At 38.5% G+C, this 22717-nt stretch overlaps 1 protein-coding gene across 15 annotated transcripts in view; it reads right to left on the bottom strand.

Annotated features, from left to right (window-relative positions):
• MEF2A (myocyte enhancer factor 2A) overlaps positions 1–22717 on the bottom strand; it is a 160066-nt gene that overhangs the window by 9045 nt on the left and 128304 nt on the right. For 6 of the 15 annotated variants that reach the window (XM_043494572.1, XM_038418271.2, XM_043494573.1 and 3 more), the window contains 4 exons: positions 18879–18938; positions 7249–7439; positions 5495–5518; positions 1104–1230 (listed from right to left, as the gene is read on the bottom strand). In XM_043494572.1, coding sequence (XP_043350507.1) covers positions 1104–1230; positions 5495–5518; positions 7249–7439; positions 18879–18938 — 402 coding nt within the window. The remainder of the gene's footprint in view (positions 1–1103; positions 1231–5494; positions 5519–7248; positions 7440–18878; positions 18939–22717) is intronic. The other 9 variants (XM_043494576.1, XM_038418269.2, XM_038418272.2 and 6 more) reach the window with 3 other exon arrangements.

Below are 22717 nucleotides of genomic sequence, written 5' to 3'. Positions count from 1 at the left end.
GACATCAGGAGGTCCATAGGAATGTCAGGAGGCCAATGGGGAATTTCGCCTACAGAAGACCTCATTGGGTCAACAGGACAGAGGGAAGAACCTGCCCAAGCTATAGAAGTCTCAGTAGCCTCTCAAATCTGTTAGAAAATTCCTCTCTTTCTCCCCTCCTTCCATTGACAAACCACTCTAGCAACTGGGTTATACTAAGGACTCTCACTGCAAGCAAAAAGACTAGAGGTGATGTTTTGTTTTAAAATATGAAAGCTTTGTATTGCATGACAAATAATAACTAGAGATTAGCAATGTTCCAAATTTCAAAATTCATTAAGTTTTGAAATTAGACTAATCAATCAAACTTCAGCACTGTACACTACATCTTAGCTAGCGAGATTAAGTAAAGTAGGGTTTCATTTCCCTTCTATTTGTTTTAACTAAGGGACCTAAAAATACTAAAAGCTCTCTTAGATTATTTTAAGTTGGATACACATAAGACTTATTCTACGTGCAATGTAGTTTCTCCATGAGTATCAAAAGTAATACAACATGGGCCAGACACTACAGACTTGGGGTGTCCAATCTGTGGCCCTCAAGGCTCTAAACTGTAGCCCTGGGGCTCATGGTGCTTCTTAACAGCAGTGTAGATGTCTGGCCTCACAAGATGAGCAGATAGTTTCTAGTCCATGTACATGGCCTGAAAGGAGCAGAGGAAATTCAACAGAATTGACACTATGCTCTAAAGTATTGATTGTTGCTTGTTGACGTTTTGGAAATAATATTTCAGCCCTTAGACTGAACAGGTCAGGCACTACTGACGTAAAAAACACATCACATTTCATTTCAGTCTCTTGCTGTGTTCCATCATGTACAACCGACATCCAAATACCAAAGTTTCTTCCAAAACCTACTTTCTGATGTATGTTTCCGTATTAGTAACATTTCTCACAAACTAAAGGCTAATTTTCAACTAGTAAGAAAGAGCCCTCACTTAAATTAAATATTCAAGTAAGATAAAATGTCTTAAACATGTAAACCTTCTGGGATTCAGAATCACGAGAGCCTTAGCTGCACCTATTAGGTAAATGGTAAATTAAAAAGAAAAAAATGGCACTTACCAGTATTGTAGGCAGTAGGCATGGCTGAATACACAAGTCCCTGTGGAGGCAAGCTTGGAGTTGTCACAGACACCACAGGGGTAGCAAGAGGCTGTGTAGACTGAGAACTGCTTATCCTTTGGGTATTCTGTAAATGATTAAACACAAAAAAATCATGCCTTGTGGAAGTCAATTACAACAATGAATAGAATGTGTTAATGTAAAAGTAACATTCAATTACAACCTGTCCCTTTTCACATTATTTTGGGGATAAGAACAGCATCTCCTTTTTTCATGATTGTGGATTTTCTTCTACAAAACATTTAAAGGGCCAAAACTAATTTTGTTTTAGACTAATTTAAAGGAGATATAATTAATGCATTAGACTTATGGGTATATTCTCTTGTTGTGCAAGCAGCTTTCATTAATGTCAATCTGAATAATGTGATAGCGCTTAGAGGAAAATGCACTCCTTTAGAGTGTACAGTTTTCAAAAGCCACTGCCTGGAGTGAATTAGGAGGGTAAGTCACGTTTTCAAAAGAGACTTGCACTTAGTCCTGTTGACTTTTGGTTGACTACTAAGTGCCTAAGCCACATTTGAAAATGGGACTTTCAGGTGCTTTTGAAAATTTACCCTAGAGCTCCCACTGTTGCTTGCACAGGTGTGGTTGCACCTGTCCTAAAAGCAACAGTGGGAGAGTTCCCTTAACTATTCAATCTTGCCAAGACCTTCGTGATAGAATAATATTGTGGTTCCCCGCCCTGGTTGTGGGAACTGAAAGTTTACTCATTAGACTGCACATATTTCAAAGCACATGCTTTTTGCGTTAACAAAAAATGGTTGTGCTTTCTAATATGAAAATTAGTTAAGCTCAAAACTGTAGAAAGGTCTGACGATCCTGCCATTTGTAGATGAATAACTCCTATGGCCATCTTAATAATACTCTATGTGCCACAGTCTTGAGCTAAAATTGGTGACGAACATCTAATTTGGATCAGGCAGTTAAAAACAATTTGCCATACTAAACATTTGCTACAAAAGACTTTACTTAAACATTGTGATGGATGCCTTTTAGAAAACAAGGCCACTCTATCACTGGCATGCCATATTCTTTACCAAGGAAGCCTTAATTTTTTTCAAAACAGCCAGGTCAACACAGACTGGACGCGACAGGAATAGGCCATGTTGTTGTTTTACTTTTAAAAAGATTTATTCCTAACTTTTCCTAAGGAATTTGATCATTCTCCTTGCCATCTGGTACCCAATTTTAAAGGGAATATTTAAGATTAACATACCTAAGTTTTAGCTTTTTTTTAAAAAAGAAAAGTAAGCAATACTCCCAGATTTAAAAATTATTTATTTGCTCCCAAAACAGCAGTTGCACAACTTCTTAGCTGAAGCACCGGCCAACAACAAAACCACCACCCCCTCTTTGTTTTCTTCTGATCAAGGGTGGCATATGGGTATTTCACTATCCCTGCTTCTCTGTTTTCTTCTCCACTCTGTTCTTGAGAGAACACACCTTATAGAAATACACATGATTTTTGTTCTCACAAGAATGGAACACACAGGCAGTGCTGTGTTTATGCAACTCTGCAAATCAAAACCAAGAGGGCTGATTTGAGGCCTACCAATCTGGTAATTGTAGCTTGACAGTTTAAAAAGAGTACAAGGAATGCTATAGCTACCATTTTAAATGTACTGTATTCTTCTACTTTAAGCACAAAAACACAGGGAAAGCTTAGAGTCCAAGTGCATTATGTTAACGCTTCAGAATTTACAGTATCTGATCAAACTCAGGGGTTCTAGTGTGATGTTAAAAAGATAAAGAAAAGGTGGCATTCAAAGATGAAATTATACCATTAGTAGCGATGGTGAAGACTGAATGTATAGGTTATATAATAGTGGATACTCAATGTATGAAATCATTGTTGGCATAGCATTTTGCCAGCCTAGTAAGAAGGATCAAACTTGTCTCCTGTTCCAAAAATATTTTCTTCCTCCATTGATTGTAGGAACAACTTTGTTCAAATAAGTTTAATTCATGTGCGAGGAATATTTTATATTGTACAAAGCTAGACTTCCCTCCAAGAATGCCTATTTTGTCTGAATCTTAGAGAGAGCTTGAATAAGAGTCTAGTAACTACTACTCTAGAGATTATGTTGGTGTCTATGTTAAGCAGGGACATACTGTAGGTTCAGGGTGGAATTTTCAAAAGCACTTAAGTGACCTGAGGGAAAACCCATTTATTTTCACTGAGATTTGTGTTTGTAAATCGCTTAAGTGCTTTTGAAAATCCCACTCTATTACAGTGAGAGACTGAGTTTATCTTTTATGAAGATATGTTATTAGACCAGATTTCTGTGTCTTTAGGAAATAGACCTTTTCCCAGAGGTTTCTTGGATAACAGCCTGTAAAATATTACATAATGGAAAAGTTAGAGGCATCTACTAGGAAACTACCCAGATTCCAGGAATATCCCCAGGGGAATTTTTGGGGAGGTATTTGGGGCTATCTTCAGAGGTGATTTATATCTGGGCACTTGGTTTGGATGTGTGATTTGGAAATATAAGATTGCTGACAAATTTTACTTTTTGTCTGAGTTATGGATTCCAAGGTTTACAGACAGACATTCATAAAAATTTTCAGAACCTTATTTTTTGATGGGGATAATTTGATCGAGATAATGGAAGGAGAGTGATACATTTATATTAGTATATAAACTAGAGTCTCTAGCCCTTCTGCCTTCCATCTAATAAATTTGTTCAATTCTGGTCATGTAGAAGTTAATGTTTACTGCTAGGATATGGAACTGTATTTCAGAACACATATTAATCAATATAATGAATAAAGTAGCATTCCCAGGGTGCTTTATTTGCTAATTTAAAGTGTCTTGTTTGAAGAAGATTTTGCTTTTTTCAGTTGGATGAGTACGTTTATATAAAAAGAAAAGGAGTACTTGTGGCACCTTAGAGACTAACAAATTCATTAGAGCTTAAGCTTTCGTGAGCTGATGAAGTGAGCTGTAGCTCACGAAAGCTTATGCTCTAATGAATTTGTTAGTCTCTAAGGTGCCATAAGTACTCCTTTTCTTTTTGCGAATATAGACTAACACGGCTGCTACTCTGAAACCTAGGTTTATATAGGCACGTCACATTTTTATAACCACTAGAGGGCAAGCTCCTCCTACATTATTCATATTCCAAAAGTACTATATCTAGATTCCAAACAATTTATATTAGAAGAACATGGCAATTTTGACAGTTAAAGAACATAAACACGTCTATAGTGAAAGTGATTTTGAATAAGCCTTACAATCACTGATATATACATAATGACCTGGTTCACTATTTTATGGATTAAATTAAATCCCATATTTCTTTGTATTGAAACACAGATGCTTTTCTACAACACTGAGAAAAAAATTAACAAATTAAATAGCTGTTAATTAGAAAAATGTTTCATTTTTTCCAACTCACTCAAATTTAGGAAAACAATATAGGTAAAATATCATCCAATAGCATGCATTAACCAACTTAAAATATAAAGAAACTACTGCAATTTTCATGCTTTCATGCAATTAGAGCCTCATATTAGCAACATGTCCATGTGCAAATAAATCAAAGCATAGGTGTATAAAGATCTTGAAGCTGATCTACAATTGTACTCTGATGCAGCATTTTCTGCAATTACTGTTGTGCTATAATACCTAAAACATTTGCATATTGCTTGGAAAAATAATCTAGAATTCTCATGAGTCAACTTATTTTTAGTCTTATATTTATTTTCCACAGTGAACATCAAAAGATATCATGTTTTCTGAAAAACAGCAATTTCCTTTCAAAAACAGAACATCTTTCCAGTTGAAAAAGGTAAAATAATTAGTTTGCAATTTCATATTCCTTGTGGTAAACAGGGAACCCCCCTTTATAGTTTGATCATCTCATAAAGCATGAAATAAATCCAACTCTGTAAAAAGGTGACCTCACCAGCAATGATGTAATCTCCATGAAAGAAGGAGAAGTAACACACAGCTTGTGTTACAATTTGAGGAACTTCAGGAGTGAAGTAATTTTCTAAAAATATTTCAATAATTTTGGGGACTATATAAGGCATTTAACACTCTACCCCATCAGAACAAGTACCCTGTGTGCATGGACAGTTACTGAGTAAGGCTCTGTTCCAATGTTCCCCTCTAAGAAAAACGAAAAAAACTGTTTCATAAAAACATAAGTTTACAAATAGAGAATGCTAGACTTTGGCTGTATTTGCACTTTGCAATTTTTGTGGGTTTTTTTATTTGGACAAAACAAGTACATTTCTCTGCCACAAAGGGAACATTGGTATAACTGAGACCACGCTGTATGACTTAAGCTTTCTTCACTCATCAAGCAGGAACCCAAACTCACCAACTCCAATTCATCCTCCTCCGACTGTATTCAGCAAACAAGAGGGATAATAAAGTTACTAAGAAAAGCATTGCTTTCAAAAATAAAATAAATCATGTTTGTGCTTCAGGATTTATTTATTGGTTTGTTAATATTTTGAATTTATCATGCTATTATGTAAACAAAGTTACAAAGTATTTGATTATATACTTACTATATACACATACACGTTCGGTCAATTAATAAAAATGTTTTGATGCAAGAATAAATACTGTGGCAAAAGTTGTGTTCACAACAACAAAAGGTTATTTACAGATGATCTGAAAATTAGCATTCGCTGAACTAGCAAGAGCACAAGTATTCACAGACATCATATATGGACACAGGTGCATATTGGTTCTATTATGGTTGAACTGATCAGATGAAAGTCAACTGCGTAGGCATGTATTTTTAGTCCACCAATCACCATGACATCTGTGCATCTCTACTCTTTACTTCTCTCCCCTCTCCACCAGACAGAGAGCGATAATTTAAGGAGAGAACATTAAAATTGCTTTTTAAAATATTTCCCCCAGTATTCATTTTTCAAAATAATTTAAAGCACAAGTTTCACATTAAGAAATAGCAATATATTTCTTTATGAATGTGCTCTATAATTTGTGCATTTTTAGAAAAACCTCAAACATTTTAATAAAGGTGTTAAAGAACTTCTTTAATTAGGACTCTGGCTACTTACATTGATTTTGTGTGATTTAGCTCTACCATCAATAGCAAATGTCAACAGTTGTGAAATCTTAAAAATAAATAAGTAAATATTGTATAAAGAATGCTTATAGTGTTTACATCCTATGCTCCTTTTGGCTACTTCCATATAGGGGAGGATTCATAAACTGAATATATGTACTTAAATGCTTATGACTTTGCACATAAAAAGATAGAGACTAATATCCATGACTTCAGCCACACAAGTAGTAGAAGCTCTCTTCCAGAGAGAGCCTTGCCAACCTCAGGTCTGACCTGCAATACCCTCTGCTATATCTAGAGGTAGGATGAACAAACATTGCTGAGGTGCTGAAATGCATAGTTGTTTTGTGAGATGTACAAATGATGAGACCACTATTTATTCTTCCTTGTGTCCTCATTCAAAATTTTAACTCAAATATGGGGAGTGAATGGCTATTGTACTTGCACACCAAACCAAATGAAGGTTCCTCCCACATAATCATTTTTTCAGATATGTCACAACTCACCAATACTGCAACCTGGGAGAACCGGACAGAACTCTACATCAAGGCCCCCCAACACAGCTCAATAATCAGCAAAAGTTGCCCTTGCTGAGTGGTACAATAAACTCTTCCCTCGCCCCCAGAAATCAAACCACTAAAACCCTCAGTCCTAGCAACCCAGGAAGATTGCAATCAGGACAAGAAACCAAACCAAAGTCTTCAATATGGCAATGTAAATAACCCAACGTAGATCAGCTCATTATTCTGTATTTATTAATCCAATGTAAGAAAGAATATCTTCTCCCACTTTTTTTGCTAATACCGTCCAAGATGGCAATCTGCACTTGAGTTGTGTTCTTTTATCAGTCAAATCTCCTACTATAGGGTTGTTTCTAAGGTGCCATCTCCATAATGCCTAGAGTGCTATATGAGATCATTTGTGTGAGTGCAAATGAACACATATTATAGATTTGCTTTCAGCAGCACTCTTTTTTTCACCCCTTGGGCATACTGTATATAGTATACTATTGAATGAATGGGCCAACTTACCAATGGAGGCATCATGCCCTTGCTGGAAGGTGGGATGACAACACGAAGGTCTGGTTTGCGATTGTTCATTCCAAGATTACCTCCTCCGGGTGGAGGCGGAGACTTTGTAGGCATAACTTTGCCCAATCCATTCCCACCACCAGTGGTTCCTAGCAGGCTTGGTGAAGCTCGAGAGTTAATAAATCCATTTCCTAAAGTAGGAAATATAAAGAAATGCACCTTAAGACTGAGCACAAGCAGTGTAAATCCATAGTGCAAATGTACAAACTCCACATTATTTTTAGACAAAAGTTAGTTGCAAATATTTCACAAGAGTCTAATCTTTTATGAATAATTAAGCTACATCCTACAGTGTAGAACAGAAAAAGCAAAGTATCTTTCACCAAAAGATCAATATGTAACGCTGGTGTCACCTCAGGGTGTGTTGTGGCAGCTTAAACGCTGAGGAGTGCACGCTGTCAGGGAAGTGTGTTAAAGCCATCTGTTCGTTAATTTATCCTTTGAAGTTCCTCTAGGCTGCTGTAGCAACAAAACAGTATCTAACAAATGGTCCTTCACACACACACCCCACCCACACGTCCTACAGTCAGAACATGAATTACAGTGTGCTGTTGCTTATAATAATTTTTTTAAAACAGCCTACAAAATCTTTTAAGATTCTTTTGTAAAAATAAACAAGTGGACCTTACACTGCATAAAAGACATTTTCAATATCTCAGTTAACAAGCCTTTAAATTGTAGCTCTACATTTTTCCAATTTGCTCTTGACCTTTGAAAATACATTATTTTAGCAGAGAACACTTTCTGGTAAGATGGTATGAATCTGATAAAGTACTTTTATACAGTGTTTCTCCAACAAGGAAGATGAGGAGAAACTTGAAACAAGTCCATTTCCTTAACATCCACCTCAGCCTCTTCCCACACACGCACACACTCTTGTCACCACTAGACTATGTACAGGTCATTGCCTATGGAGTGCTGACTGTTCCCACTGAGGTCAATGAGAACAGAAAGCGATCAGTAGCACAAAGGATTCAGACCTTAAGTTACATTCAAACAAGTCAGTGAAACAAGGAATACCAAATTTTGAGACAACTAACTGCAGAAGCATTTCTAATTGTTTTCCTATAACATTAATCAACAAACCAGCCATCTGCAATATATTTTTCAGGCAACCTTTTTGAACAGACTTCATCCAAACAATGTTACCAAATTTATAGCAATGGTCCTCAGAAAACACAGATTTTATTCAACCATTAATGAAAACATATATTAAGCTGAAAATGAGAGAAATTTACAACAGGGGAAGTGAACTGTGTGGTTCACACTATAGGACCAGTATATGTATAAATAAATACAATTAATAATAAATTATGTTTATACTAACATTCCAGTTCTGAAAGTGCTCTTTATAGTCACAATTCAGTGGCAGGTCTATTACCCAAAAGTTTACTGTGTGCGAAATTTTCTTTTAATAGCTGGTACCACCTTACTGGCATGAATATTATACTATCATTCTAATTTGAATAGGCCCCTGTGCCCAATTCCATTTTATTACAGTAAGTACATATTAATTTAAAGGCGTTTAAAATAAGAAAATTGATAGTTTCACATTGCTTTCTTTTAAGCAAAACTCCAAATGACTATGAAGAACAATGAAGTGTATTAACAGGACAGCATGACACAATGTCTAAGTGACTGACAGTGATGCATTATACAGTAAATGTATACCGTATGCTAGCAGTTTTATTTATTTTAACAGTGAAAAAACAGGCTCTTATATATGAATGGTAATCAAATAACCAAAAGTCCTTAAAATGTATATAATCTTAATAAGATACCTTATTGGTAACCGCCTTCTTCTTCTTTTTTTTAAAAGGGGTAAGTGAAACTTTACAAAATTATTTTTAAATAAAATAAATACAATATTGCTGGAATTTGGAAATCCAAAACACAGAAACCATAAACATCCAGACACTTGCATGAATGGGCAGTGAAGCCACAAACTGTGGCCCTCTCACCTTTTTGGTGGATTTCTTACTGTGCCAAAAGTCTCTGACTGGAACTGTACAGCCTCTTACATTCCTCATGTACCCCAAGCCTACAGAGGGTCCAGGGGACTCCTCTCCCAAAATGGCTATGAGAAAAAATGGGGAAAAATAGATTTTTCAGCTAAACAAAACTTAAAAAAATAGAAAAGATTTCCACTAAACATTTTAAAAAATCGTTTTTGAGGAATAAAATGGAAAAAAAAAATCAATTGTTTGGCTACAAATAAATTGAAATGAAATGAAAAAACCCCCTTTTTTGGCTCAATAATCAAAAATAATGTAATATTCAATCAGGGAAAATAGCCTTTTTTCTCCCCTAGGTTAACAAAGGCCATTTCTAGGCTTCTCCTGCAAGAACAGCTGGGGTGGTGAAACAGAAACTGGGGAAATTAGGATGGTTTTTGGAAGGGTAGGACAATTTGTTATATATGTCTATAGATTTGTAGTAGATATTGGGTGAAGTTGGTGGAGGATTCTGTTGGAAGTGAGGACGGGGTCTGAAATTGGATATGGCTATAGGGTTGGTTGCTTGGGGACGAATGGAGGAGAGTTTTTTGTAGTTGGACAGGAATGGATTGTTATGGTTGTTGCAAGGTCTGAGTGAGCTGAATCCAAACAGAGTTTGTATGTGAAATTACTACAGGAAGCGGCTGGCTGATGGTTGCTTTAACTGGTATGGGGCGCTGGCAGGAAGCAGGAAATGTCAGATACTGCGAATGTGAAGAACATGTGGGCTGCAATCCTGGTGCTTAAGTGAGAAGTAACCATGGCTAAGTAAGGTCCTTAAAGGAAAACAAGAAATGGAGTCATGGTGAAAGTTTTAAGCATGCTTGAAATTAGGAAATATGCAGTCTGGTAATGTTAAAAAACTTACTGACAGTACCGGATGTTTATGAATCAAAAGACACACAAACACACACACACACACACACGCATTATAGACATGTATGTACACACACAAAGCATGCACCTATATTTTATGCTATATACATACTCAGTCACATCTCTGAATACACAGGTGATGTAAAACTAATTCACATTTAGAGTAAGTGGGAAAAAGCACTTCAGTTTCCAGAGTCGGACATGAACAGAGACATTATTTAACATTTATATTATAATGGCACTCAAGGTCCCAATCAAAGTCAGAGCCCCACTGTGCTAGGTGTTGTACAAACAAAAATGAAGACATGTGCCTTCTCTAAAGAGTTTACAATCCCAGGTCCCAACTCTGCAAATGCTTCAAGCAAGTGAATCTTTGCACCTACACAGAATCCCAATGACTTCAATGGGGCTCTGCGATGGTTTTGGGATCTGTCCACACAGAGTGGCTGCAGGAACCGAGTCTAAGAATAAGACACATACAAAGAGTGGAGGAACAAGGATAAAATCAAATATGTATAATATTTATACAAACACATACCTCTGCAATCAAAAAATATATTAAGTGTAAACTACCTCTGCGTGTCCCCTCAAACCAATTGGCTGATTTCATTTTGTTGTGGCACAAAATCTATGACCACCAGAAAACATACAGACAGGTTTCAGAGTAGCAGCTGTGTTAGTCTGTATTCGCAAAAAGAAAAGGAGTACTTGTGGCACCTTAGAGACTAACAAATTTATTTGAGCATAAGCTTTCGTGAGCTACAGCTGAGCTGAATCTGTAGCTCACGAAAGCTTATGCTCAAATAAATTTGTTTTTCTCTAAGGTGTCGCAAGTCCTCCTTTTCTTTTTGAGAAAACAAAGAGCGTGCCCAATGGGCGAAGCTGACATAGATCAGCCGAAGGTATACCAGGGGACCAATTCCATACATTCTACCAGAATCTATGCAAACCCAGCACAGCCCAGCGACGGAGGGAGGGTGCTTAGAGGTGTGGCATGCTAACCGTCAGAACACTAGTGCAGGAATGAAAAGGGGCTTTGGTTCTTGACTCCAGCCAGTGGTTAGAACAGCAGCAGCAGCAGCAGCGTCACAGGACTGCTTTGTGTTTTGCCTAGCGGTTAAGAGATGGACTCGTCACCCAGGGGATGGTGAAAACGTGATCTCTTCATGCCACGTGCGCATGAAACAGAAATGTCACACGGTGGTAACAGATTAATTGGGAGTACAATTAAACAGATTCAATTTTAGTCTTCTAAAGGGTTAATCCTGAAGAAAAATTATTTGACAACGGTGTGATTTTGACATGACAGTACCCTTTTAAAGGTACATGGAACTATAAATACTACCTTTGTGGCTCAAACCATTTTACTTGGAGATAATTATATCAGCATACTACACATTCAAACAGCTCCTTCTTATATTGTAGCTTGTGTTTATTATATATTAGCTTGCCATGTTTTATCATGCATTAATATTTTCAATTTAACGTTTGATATGGGATGCTTCAGATTTCTGTGATCCTTTTGAATATCTATTTAGAGTGATCAACACCATCATTGTAAACAATGAGCTTTTGTATTATTCATCCATTTTCCTTTTAGTGTATAGTATAGTTTAGCCTCTTTTATGAGGCCATTTCCTGCATTCTGTTTTCAACTATTTGGCGGCTCGTGTGTTAAATCTGGACTGTTGTTTCTTCTTCCACACCCAATACAGTCATTTCCTGTAGTCCTTATTACAAGACTCTGCCAGTCCTTTAGAGAAGATTTCATGCTTCTAATAGTGCTGTCAAAAAACAACAAACCCCTCACCACTGCATTCTCTGTGGAGTACCTCACCCAGCAGTGGGGTAGATGGACTCAAAGCATTTTTCCTGCCAGTACACTGTGTCATTTTATATGCAAAACATAAAAAATGTTTAGAAGATTGTTTTGTTTAGGTACGAAAAAAGCAACAGAATACCATCACATGTAATACATGTATTGATCTGTCTGTATCAAACAGAGACTCCTCTGATAAATGTTTTATGTGCTTGTTATAAATAGCATGTAGAGTGCAAAAGTGACATTAGTTAAAGATCCTGCATCAGAGCTGCAAAAGTATTTTAGAATAGGTGTTCCTAATTTTTAATTTAGGCAAAAACATATTATTTTGTTGTTAAGAATTCAACAAGCTGCTCTATTATATATATTACGATGTAACCCAAGAAAATCAAATTATAAATAAGGAGTGAGAGGGGAGCTAAAAGCAATATTTAGCAGAAGATCAGGAACCAGAAACAGATAATGATTACAGGATGATGCAACTGTCTGGCAGTTTGCCAGACTGAAGCTTTAGTAACCCTGTATGTTCCATTTATGATTTTGTATCAGGAAAATTGCATTGTTTCCTTCCCATCCACAACAGACCTTTCAAAAAATAAATTACTGGATTTGAACGGATGGTGAAGTTAAAAAAATGAAAATGGGGGAAAAAAAGATGTAGAACTACTATATTTCCACTGGGGCAGTTTTATTAAATTTTCATTTATCTCAACTCAGACTACTATAGTACTTTCAAAATACTGCAAAAGTAACAGACCATTACTACCAATGCATGTTATATACCCTGCATGCATTTTTGGACAGGAAACAGGTTTTAATTTTGAGGTACTTGCTGTACTAACACTAAATGCTCAAAATTCCTATTCAACAACGGTGTATACCAATTCCTTCAGAAACTTAAAGATTAATCTCATATATTGTCCTACAAGATCCAAGCATTGAAAGATTCATTTAGAAAAGTGAGGCTCATATTTCACTATATAAATCACATCAGCTGAAACAATGAACACACGTGGCTGGAAAGTACTCTATGTTCTGATTACTACTCTAAACATAAATTATAGTCTTTGATGTCATTAATCTTTTACTGTGGTACGGCTTCAGAGAAATGGACTTTTTGTATATGGTTTGGAAAAGTTAATCATAGGCAATCCGCGAAACAATATAAGATAAGAAAGAGAAAAGATAATTATGTACACATTTTTATACCTCAAACAAATATGACATACCATAGAATCATAGAATATCAGGGTTGGAAGGGACCTCAGGAGATCATCTAGTCCAACCCCCTGCTCAAAGCAGGACCAATCCCCAATTTTTGCCCCAAATGGCCCCCTCAGGGATTGAACTCACAACCCTGGGTTTAGCAAGCTAATGCTCAAACCACTGAGCTATCCCTCCCCCATGGTCCAAAATCTAAAAAAAAAAGCTGTCTACATAAGTGTATGTAAAAAATATCCACATTAAATCAACTAACTGAAAACAGTGCTGTAGGAAAAAGATATTTCAACATTTTTATACAAGTAAAAAATATTCTGGGAGAAAAACTTGAGTATCAAAAAACAAGAAAATTACTAAAATCAGCACTTGTCAATGTCATCAATGTGGCTATTTCAAATAAAGATAGTTCCAGTTTAAGGTACTGAAAGTAATTAAAACAAATACACACACCCACTCCACCACTTCTTAGCTTCTTGAAGAAAAACATTGCTGAGATGGCAGATTGAAGCTGTAGTCATAGGAGCAGTACAAATTTCAGCTCTCATCAAAAGGGAAATATCTACATGTATATTTCACTGCTTTTAAGAAGTATATGCTTTCCTTCATTTGTGGAACGGTGGTATTAGGACAGCTTAAAGTGGAAATAAATATACTTTGTATTGTCATTGACACAAACACTGGTGACTAGGGAAAGTATAGCTCTAGTCATACCATTAAGATACACCTCTGCCATTAGTGGAAGTGTATGAGAAAATTGTTTAGAAAGGACTTGCACCTTTACAGACAAAACTTTCAAAAATAATGATGGGATTTTCAGAATTGCCTAAGTAACTTAAGGAAATAAGTCCCATTGGCTTTGAAAGTCAAGGGGACTTGTGCTTCTTAGTAAAGTTGAACACTTAAATAAGAGACCCGATTTTCAAGAGTACTGAATACCAAGCAACGCCCATTTTTTAAAATCTTGGGGTTACAGCCGTATGCTAAGATGAGAGGCAGAACTTTCAGAACCATTTCATATTTAAATGGAACTTCTGGGAGAGACAAAAACCCATTATTCAGAAAGCTGCAACAAAATTAAAAGACACTTATTACTTTTATTTTTCTGACAGCTTTCAAATCTGAATGCTATCAGAATAAGAGTGAAGCAGAGAATCCCTTTCAAAGCCAGGCTTTTCTCTACAGCAAATTTTAATGCGTTATTTGGTCTCAAGTATGGCTCCTAGTTTTCCATGTACTTCCTTCATTCTACTGACACGCCACTATTAGATTTACATTGGAACCAATTAAACACAGAACAAGTGCTTGCTCATCTCAAACATCTGCCACATTTGCACAGCAAATGTGAACTGCACTTCATTTTTCTTTTAATTTCTTTTAACCTTCAACATGGCATCTGGTGACATTTTGTTCTTTTCCCATCAGAAGAAAAGGCTTGCAGTTTCTAGCCATCACAAGCACTGGAATTGGGTCACCAACACATTTTACACTGTACGAATTAGTTTGCAGTTAATGAATACAGTCTGCTAACTGCCAACTTTTTCTCTGAAATGGAAACTCCACAACATGAAGAAAAAAAAGAAGCCAAACTTAACATATATTTTTAAGCAGTTATAATTCTGCCAAATGAAAATTTTTTCACTAAAAAGGTACACCAGCAAACAACATGTCTCTGCCAAAATACATTTCTACTACTCTTCAATGTTGAAAATGACTGAATCATTTTTTCTAATACTTTAAAAAAAACTTGCCCCAGGCTGTATTAAATTTTCATATGAAATGCAGAACTTCGACAAAATTATGAGCAACTGCAAGCAGCCCTCTAAAATGAAAATGGTTGTTCAATCTTACCTATAGCTATTACTGTATGCTCCACGAATAATCAGTCTAACAAAATGGTTGTGAAATTCGCCAGCCCAGACAGATCTAACTGGCCAATCCTTACCATGGTGATATTTTTACTTGCCATTAAAAAAATAAGCGGCTGTCCATGGACAAACAGAATTTTAGAAAGCTATTATATGTCTGCATCTTTTCTCTCTCAAAGGTTGGCAGGTTGCTTGTTGAAGCAATCCACATCAACTTGAATGAAGTCACACAGGATGTGAGGGGAAAATTTGCTTGGCCTAAATGTGCAGATGTTTTCTGCATCTTCCTTGCCTTTAGTTGAACTGAGCCCTAAGTGAGCCAAGATAAGGTATCAGCTTTTACCCACAGTCATCTTCAAGGGCTTTCATAGTTGGATAAGAATATAGAAAATGATGGTTTATCTGTAAGCAAGATTCGATTTTTATTTTTTATAATTTTGATGGATATCTATGTTTATTTTTAAGCTTTTTTCTATTTAATTTTTCACGGTTGTGCAAAACAATTGATTATAAGGATTTTTTCCTATTTTTATTAGCACCCATCCACTGCTCTTGGTACCGATCCCATAAATGAAAAGTCACAAAATAAACAAAGGCCTGTTAATAAATATATCTACTTCAGTACCCCCTATTCCTCAACAGCATTAAAGAAGGGGGAAAAGCTAAGCTTTTTGGAAAATAAAATGAATTTCTTTTAATCAATAACTGTTTAGAAAAATGTATGAATTGTCAGTAATCATTAAAAATTGTTTGAATTAGCTGACATTATTAACTTATCACAATTCATACCTTAGTTACAGTGGCCCCAAGCTACAATTGGTAAGTTAGCCAGCAGAGTGAATCTGCTTATGAGCTGGCTACTTTATATGTTTGTTGCTGGGCTGCAATTAAGAACTCTGGGACAGAGAAGGTTAATTTACACCAGCCACTCCATTTCGAAAAGTATATAGCAAGTCATAGCAGGCTACTGTGTACTAATGGCTCAGTGATATGGCATCATCTGAATGCTTCCGAAGTTCTGCTGGAGATACATTTTGCAAATCTCGCACCAACACAGGAGTTGTACAGTCATCATGTAGTTTCAACTGTCATTTGATTGAAAAACTTGTGAGTAGTGGGGGGATATATCCTGGAAAATAAAGACGATGACCACTTTAATTTGTTACCATACACCAGCTCCTAAAATGTTTACTGTAGGATCAAATCAGAAAACACTAACTTATTAAGAATGTTCATGAAGTTGATGTGGGTATATGCAATACTTTAACATAGTTTACTGCTTTTGCTTAAGGGCAATTTCTAATTCACATCTGTAGTATCTATAACACTGAAGAAGTGGTACCTATAATAGGATATGGCTCTTAGTGTAGCATAGCTATGCTACACTGATTTTTGCTGAGTGCATGAATGAAGTTCAGAAACTTGGGGCCTAATTTTGGAAAAAAGGACTGAATTAGTCCTAATAACATAGGATTGTTTATAAGCAGGTCCTTTTCTTAATAAGCTGATCTCTGAAACACACAAGAAATCATCATCTGGGATCCCATCGTGTTTAATGACCTTGCTCTTCATTAACCCCCTAAATTAAAAGGTTTCTTTTATCATAGAATTTCTTGAGCTTCTATGTGAAGGAAACATTTGTTGGAAGCAGAGTGGAGAGTCAAACCAGCACTTTTACCCTACTAATTTAAGCACTACTCATTTACAAACATCTTAAACTATGATTTTTATCTGGGAAGATCTTTTTTCCCAGTTGCCAGATTATTATTTGGCCATTACTTATGTGAGTATCTCCAGTAGTTTCCCTGATTGACAACTCTTGCTATGTTCTCATTCTCGGGCTGACCAAGTATATTCCCAAATTGGTCCTCAGCCACCAAATCAATATCTTGAGATGGAAGAAACACCAGGGAGCCAGATGATTGGTATTTATGTTGCCTTCCTGCAATATGATAGAATGGAACCTGGATGTCTCCATGCCATTACTGCATAAATCTGAAGTCTGTGTTATATTTTATGCAAGTAAGAAACTCTTAGGAATGTAGGACATCACTACAGTATTTGTTGTTAAATTACTAATTTGGGGCACCCTGGTTTTAAGGAGCTCCACAGAATCATAAAAATGTAAGGCTGAAAGGGAACTGAAGAGGTAATCTAGTCTAGTGCATCCCACTGTGCTGACGCAGAATTAAGTATATCTAGACCATCCCTTATAGATATTTGTCTAATCTGTTCTTAAAACCAACAGGGATTTCACAACCTCCTTAGGTAACGCATCTCTGTATTTTACTATCCTTATAGTTAGAAAGTTTTTCCTAATATCTAATCTAAATCTTTCTTGCTGCAAAATTAAGCTGATTACTTCTTGTCTCACCTTCTGTGGATATGGCGAACAATTGATTGCCATCACTTTTATAACAGCCCTTAAAACATACCGAAGATTGTTTCCCCCCCTGGGTCTTTTCTTCCTCAAGATTAAACATGTCCAGCTTTTTTAAGTTTTCCTCATAGGGCAGGTTTTTAAAATTCCTAATAATTTTTGTTGTCCTCCTCTGGACTCTCACCCATTTGTCCACATCTTAAACTGGTGCCCAAAACTGGACACGGTATTCCAGCTGAGGCCTCACCAGAACCAAGTACAGTGGAAAAATTACCTCCCATGTCTTACATACAGCACACCTATTAATACATCCCAGAATGACACTTACCCTTTTTGCAACAGCATCACGCTGTGGATTAATTCAATTTTTGATCCACTATTAACCCATTTTTTCCTGCAGTACCACTACCTAACCAGTTATTCCCTAGTTTTTATTTATGTAAGATATAATACTTTGCCAGTCTTTATAGAATATCATTGTAATTGATTTCAGACCAATTTTCTAATTTATTAAGATCTTTTTGAATTCTAATCCTGTCCTTTCAACCCCTCCCAGCTTGGTGTTATCTGCAAATTTTACAGAAGTGTACTCTCTGCTCCATCATCCAAGTCATTAATGAAAATATTAAACAGCACTGGAACTGACCACTGCGGTACCCCACTTGATATGTCCTCCCAGTTTGACAGCAAACCATTGGTAACTACTCTGAGCATGTTTCTTCAACCATCATTTCCCCACCTTATAGTAATTTAATTTAGATCTAGTCACATGAGAATGTCACATGAGACTGTGTCAATAGACATACAAAGTCAAGCTATAACCATATCTACTGCTTTCCCCCATCCAACAGGCCAGTTACTCTGTCAAAGAAGGAAATTAGGTTGGTTTAGCATGATTTATTTTTGACAAATCCATGTTGGCTATTATGTATCACCTTATTATCCTCTAGATGCTTACAAACTGTTTAATAATTTGTTCCAGTATCTTTCCAGGTACTGAAGCTAGGCTGATGGGCTCCTTAAGTTCCATGAGAATTTATGCTTAGCAAAATATTTATGGTTCCAGTGCAAGATCTTGAAGGGGGGGTTGGAGGGGGGAATATACATTAAAGCAAAAACAGCAAATACTACTGTGAAACTCATGGAAATTCTAGTAATTACCTGGAATGGGAAAATAAAGGAAGTTAAACATGCAGTTTACAATATAGTAAAGTGAAAAATGAAATCTACAGGCTGAAAAGGCAAGTGTTTTTTTTATATAGAGAGAGGAAAGATGACTGATCAATCCATCAGCTTACTTCTGTTCTGATGCAAAGACACTCATACTTTTTTTTTTTAAACTAGTCCGAATCAGAAATCACTCATAAGTGAATGCACAAAGTTCAAATAAACCGTGGTACTCTACTTACCCACTGGACTGGTACCAGCTCCATTTGGCACTGTGAGATCTGCAGCACCCAAAATACCACCTAACAATTAACAAAATTAAAGATAAAGCTGATCAATTTTCATTAGTACATGTTCTGTATTAATGTAATGTACTGTATCATATTAAAATATTTCATAACCATAAGCAGCAACACAAGAGGAGACTTGAGAATTGGCTGCTTCATGAGGAGGAAACTGGCTGCTGACCACCTCGGTTGGTAGACAGTGCTCCACCCTGGTCCCCTATCCATAGAGGTCAAGAACTGGTATGCTGTACTGGCAACAGGAGGTAAAGAGCAGATACTAATGGCTGAGGAGGAGCTGCCATTCACCCCAAGGCTAGGAAGCTCACTGCCACTGCACCCGAGAAGAGGAGATCTATTGTGATGGTGGACGGGGACTCCCTTCTGAGGGAATACAGGCATCCATTTGCCGATCTGACATGATGTCCCGGGAGGTGTGCTGCCTGGCTGGAGCCCTCATCTGAGATGTCACAGAAAGTTGCAGATGCTCATACATTCTTCTGATCACTACCCTATACTGCTCATCCATGTGGGCACTAATGATACTGCCAGGTCTGACCCTGAGCAGATCAGCAGTGACTACAGGGCTCTAGGAGTGAGGAAGAAGGAGTCAGGGGTGCAGCATGTGTTTTCGTCCATCCTCCCAGTTGAGGGTAAAGGGCCCAGGCAGGGGGACATCCTGGAGATGAATGCACAGCTGTGCAGATGGCGTCTACAAGAGGACTTTGGCTTCTTCAACTATGGGATGCTGTTCCAGGAAAAAGCTCTGCTAGGAAGAGATGGGGTCCGCCTGACCAAGAAGGAGAAGAGCATCTTCATGTATCGACTTGCCAACATAGTGAAGAGGGCTTTAAACTAGGTTCAATGGGGGCAAGTGACAAAAGCCCACAGGTAAGTATAAAAATAGATGACCATAACTGAGTTGGGGGAGGCACAGACAATTACAATAGGGTCAAAGGAGCACCAAAAGGAAATCAGTGGGGGAAAACTGACCAACATTTTAGATGTCTGCGCACAAATGCAAGGAGTATGGGGGAAAAAAAAACAGGAAGAACTGGAAATGTTAGTAAATAAGCTAAATTCTGATTTAACTAGCATCACAGAGACTTTGTGGGCTAAATTTCATTACTGGAATATTTGTATATAGGCGGTTGTTCAGAAAAGACAGGTGGGGAAAAAGGTAGGATGGGTTGCATTGTACATAAAGGATATATACAGTTGTTCTGAGGTCCAGAAGGAGGCGGGAGACAGACCAGTTGAGAGTCTCTGGGTAAAAATAAAATAATGTTAAAAATAGAGGTGATGTCATGGTGAGGGGTCTACTGTAGACCACCAAACCAGTACTGAAAAACCAGGAAGAGGAGATGGATTGGACATTTCTAAAACAATTAATAGAAATATCCAAAACAAAGGATGTTGTAGTAATGGGGAACTTTAGCTACCCAGTCATCTGTTGAGAAAATACTACAGCAAAAGACAAAAATTTCCAAAAAGGTTTTTGGAATGTACTGGGGACAAAAAACATGGTTACTCACCTTCTCGTAACTGTTGTTCTTCGAGATGTATTGTTCACATACATTCCAATCAGGTGTGGGCATGCTGTGTGCATGGTCATCGAAAAGTTTTCCCTTAGCAGCTCCCGTCGGGTCAGCTTTGAGCCCCCTGGAGTGGCACCTTCATGGCGCTCAATACATGACCCTGCCGACCCAACCCCCCTTCAGTTCTTTCTTGCTGTCTACTCTGACAGAGGGGAAGGAAGATGAGTATTGGAATGGACGTGAACAAGGTATCTCAAAGAACAGTTACCAGAAAGTGAGTAACCTTTTTTCTTCTTCAAGTGCTCGTTCACGTCGATTCCAATCAGGTGACTTCCAAGCTCTACCGCTGAGGTGGGGTCAGAGTTAAGGAATAGCTGACTGAAGCACCACCCTGCATAGTGAGAGGTAAACATATGCACCAATGACCAAGTTGCTGTCCTGCGGATCTCTGGTCTCGGGCCAGGAACACAGCTGAGGCTTGTGCCCTTGTGGAATGTGCCATGAGAGTTGGGGCTGGGACCCTGGCTAACTCGTAACGTGCGAATGCAGAAAGTCATCCAGGCAGATATTCTTTGAGATGAGACCAGGAGTCCTTTCATCCGGTCTGCTACCGCCATGAACAGTTGGTTCGACTTCCTGAACAGTTTCATGCGCTCGATGTAGAATGTTAGTGTTCTCTGAATATCCAGTGAGTGCAGCCTCTGCTCTTGGGTAACTGGTGTGAGGCTTAGGATAGAAGACGGGTAGAAAAATGTCTTGACCAGTGTGGAATTGTGACACTACTTTGGGAAGGAAGGCTGGGTGAGGCCTGAGCTGCACCTTGTCCTTGTGAAAGACCGTGTAGGATGGGCAAAGGTCAGAGCCTTCCTGGTTGCCATCACATAAGCCCGGCGGGTGTCCGAATTAAAGGCTATCTTCCACGACAAATAGAGCAGGGAGCAAGTTGCCAGTGGTTCAAAAAGGGGGCCCCATGAGCCTGGAGAAGATGAGGTTAAGGTCCCATGAGGGAACGGGTTGTCTAATCTGTGGATATAAGCGTGCCAAGCCCTTGAGGAAACGTCCTACCATGGGGTTGGCGAAGACAGAGAGTCCAGATGCTCCCAGGTGGAAGGCTGAGATAGCAGGAGAGCAGCAAGATGCACCTTGACAGATGCCACAGCTAGGCCCTGCTGTTTGAGATGCAGAAGGTAGTCCAGGATGAGCGTTATAGACGCCTGGAGTGGAGGTGTGTGTTGCTGGGCACACCAACAAGTAAATCTCTTCCACTTGGCTAAATAAGTAGCCCTGGTGGATGGTTTCCTGCTGCCGAGTAGAACCTCCCTTACCAGCTTCAAGCATTGGAGCTCCATGGGGTTTAACCATAAAGCTTCCAAGCTGTAAGGTGGAGGGCTAGGTGGTGGAAGCGGCCGTGGTCCTGCGTGATCAGATCGGGGCAGAGTGGTAGCACAACTGGGGTGTCCACTGACGGCTCCAGAAGCGTGGTGTACCAGTGTTGATGGGCCATGCTGGGGCCAGTACAGTCACCTCCGCTTTGTCTCTGTGGATCTTGAGTAGCACCTTGTGTATGAGTGGGACCCATGGGAAGGCGTACACGAGGCGGTCTCCCAGGATAGCAGAAACGCATCCGTAATTGAACCCAGGCTGTGTTTCTGGAAGAAGTAGAACACTGGGTACTTCCTGTTGCTCCAGGTGGCGAATCTTGGGGAAATCCCCACTTTTGGAAAATTGGATGAAGAACATCTGGATGGACGGACCATTCGTGGTTGCAGAGCGACCTGCTGAGGTGATCTGCTAGCTCATTCTGTGCTCCTTGGAGATAGGACGCCGCCAGGTGAACGGGATGGGCTATGCAAAACACCCCTACTTGGAGGGTTTCTCGACCTGGGGGGAGGAACGGGCTCCACCCTGTTTGTTGATGTAGAACATAGCAGTGGTGTTGTCCATCATCACTGCCACGCTTTGGCCTTGCAGACAGGACTGGAAAGTTTGGCACACTGGCCACACTGCTCTGAACTCCCCGATATTGATATGAAGGGAAAGCTCATCCTGCGACCACACGCCTGTGTTCAGAGATCTCCTAGATGTGCCCCCCAACCCAGATCTGATGCGTCCATTAGTTGGGACAAGGAGGGCAGTGAGCTGTTGAAGGGGACACTCTCGCATACCATCTGAGGGTTGAGCCACAAATGTAGGGACTCAAGTGTCATGAAGAGGGACGGGAAAGGGGGGTGGGAGGCAGGGAAGGAGCAGAATTGGAGA

Source organism: Dermochelys coriacea, chromosome 10 (genome assembly GCF_009764565.3).
Source record: "Dermochelys coriacea isolate rDerCor1 chromosome 10, rDerCor1.pri.v4, whole genome shotgun sequence".
Lineage (NCBI taxonomy): Eukaryota > Metazoa > Chordata > Testudines > Dermochelyidae > Dermochelys > Dermochelys coriacea.
This window is presented reverse-complemented; position numbering and strand designations above follow the sequence as displayed.